At 66.6% G+C, this 2,193-nt stretch overlaps 2 protein-coding genes across 2 annotated transcripts in view; both read right to left on the bottom strand.

Moving 5' to 3' along the window:
* Positions 1–127: 127 nt before the first annotated feature.
* VOLCADRAFT_45155 (uncharacterized protein) lies at positions 128–562 on the bottom strand (the record flags this gene model as incomplete). The annotated part of the gene is made up of 1 exon (XM_002956221.1): positions 128–562. A coding segment is annotated over one exon (435 nt), but the record flags the coding sequence as incomplete, so codon positions are not given.
* Positions 563–1,143: 581 nt separating this feature from the next.
* Positions 1,144–2,193, bottom strand: part of VOLCADRAFT_66771 (uncharacterized protein) — a gene marked incomplete at both ends in the record, with an annotated part of 7,973 nt that continues 6,923 nt past the window's right edge. The window contains one exon of the mRNA XM_002956220.1: positions 1,144–1,443. Within this exon, the coding sequence (XP_002956266.1) occupies positions 1,144–1,443 (300 nt within the window). The remainder of the gene's footprint in view (positions 1,444–2,193) is intronic.

The raw sequence follows: 2,193 nt of genomic DNA, 5'->3' as shown, positions 1-2,193 counted from the left end.
GCCCCTTCAAGTCGCATGCACGACACCCAAGCATGTGCCCCCCGGGCCCCTTCCAGTCGCATCCGCGACACCCCAGCATGGGCCCTCTGGGCCCCTTCGAGTCGTATGCACGACACCCCAGCATGGGCCCCCCGGGCCCCTTCCAGTCGCATCCGCGACACCCCAGCATGGGCCCTCCGGGCCCCTTCCAGTCGCATGCACGACACCCCAGCATGGGCCCTCCGGGCCCCTTCCAGTCGCATGCACAACACCCCAGCATGTGCCCCCCGGGCCCCTTCCAGTCGCATCCATGACACCCCAGCATGGGCCCTCCGGGCCCCTTCAAGTCGCATGCACGACACCCCAGCATGTGCCCCCCGGGCCCCTTCCAGTCGCATCCGCGACACCCCAGCATGGACCCTCTGGGCCCCTTCGAGTCGTATCCACAACACCCCAGCATGGGCCCTCCGGACCCCTTCCAGTCGCATCCGCGACACCCCAGCATGTGCCCCCCGGGCCCCTTCCAGTCGCATCCACAACACCCCAGCATGGACCCTCTGGGCCCCTTCGAGTCGTATCCACATCACCCCAGCATGGGCCCCCCGGGCCCCTTCCAGTCGCATCCATGACACCCCAGCATGTCACACCACGGACGTCACCCGCACCACGGACGTCACCCGCATCACGGACGGCACCCGCACCACGGACGGCACCCGCATCACGGAGGTCACCCGCATCATGGACGGCACCCACACCACGGACGTCACCCGCATCACGGACGTCACTCGCACCACGGACGTCACCCGCATTACGGACGTCACCCACACCACGGACGTCACCCGCATTACGGACGTCACCCGCACCACGGATGTCACCAGCACCACGGACGTCACCTGCATCACGGACGTCACCTGCACCACGGACGTCACCCGCACCACGGACGTCACCGGCATCACGGATGTCACCCACACCACGGAAGTCACCCACATTACGGACGTCACCTGCACCATGGACGTCACCCGCACCATGGACGTCACCCGCACCATGGACGTCACCCACACCACGGACGTCACTGGCACCACGGACGTCACCCACACCACGGACGTCACCAGCATCACGGACGTCATCCGCACCACGGACGTCACCCGCACCACGGACGTTACCCGCATCACTGACGTCACCTGCATCACGGACGTCACTGGCACCACGGACGTCACCTGCACCACGGACATCACCCGCATCACGGACATCACCCGCACCACGGACGTCACCCGCACCACGGACGTCACCGGCATCACGGACGTCACCCACACCACGGACGTCACCCGCATCACGGACGTCACCTGCACCATGGACGTCACCCGCACCACGGACGTCACCCACACCACGGACGTCACTGGCACCACGGACGTCACCTGCATCACGGACGTCACCCGCACCACGGACGTCACCCGCATCACGGATCTAATCTGCACCACGGACGTCACCCGCACCACGGACGTCACCTGCATCACGGACGTCACCTGCACCACAAACGTCACCCGCACCACGGACGTCACCCGCACCACGGACGTCACCTGCATCACGGACGTCATCCGCATCAGGGACGTCACCCGCATTACAGACGTCACCCGCATCACGGACGTCACCCGGGGCATCATGGACGTCGACCGCACCACGGACGTCACCCGCATCACGGACGTCACCCGCACCACGGACGTCACTCGCACCACGGACGTCACCCGCACCACGGACGTCACCCGCACCACGGACGTCACCCGCACCACGGACGTCACCCGCACCACGGACGTCACCCGCATCATGGACGTCACCCGCATCACGGATGTCACCTGCACCACGGATGTCACCAGCACCACGGACGTCACCTGCATCACAGACATCACCCGCATCACGGACGTCACCTGCATCATGGACGTCACCTGCACCACGGACGTCACCCGCATCACGGACATCACCCGCATCACGGACGTCACCCGCACCACGGACGTCACCCGCATCACGGACGTCACCCGCACCACAGACGTCACCCGCATCACGGACGTCACCCGCATCACGGACGTCACCCGCACCACGGACGTCACCCGCACCATGGACGTCACCCGTATCACGGACGTCACCCGCACCACGGACGTCACCCGCATCACGGACGTCACCCGCATCACGGACGTCACCCACATCACGGACGTCACCCGC

Source organism: Volvox carteri (assembly GCF_000143455.1).
Source record: "Volvox carteri f. nagariensis unplaced genomic scaffold VOLCAscaffold_59, whole genome shotgun sequence".
Classification (NCBI taxonomy): Eukaryota; Viridiplantae; Chlorophyta; class Chlorophyceae; order Chlamydomonadales; family Volvocaceae; genus Volvox; species Volvox carteri.
Note: the sequence above shows the minus strand (reverse complement) of the source record. Positions and strands in the feature narration are given on the sequence as shown.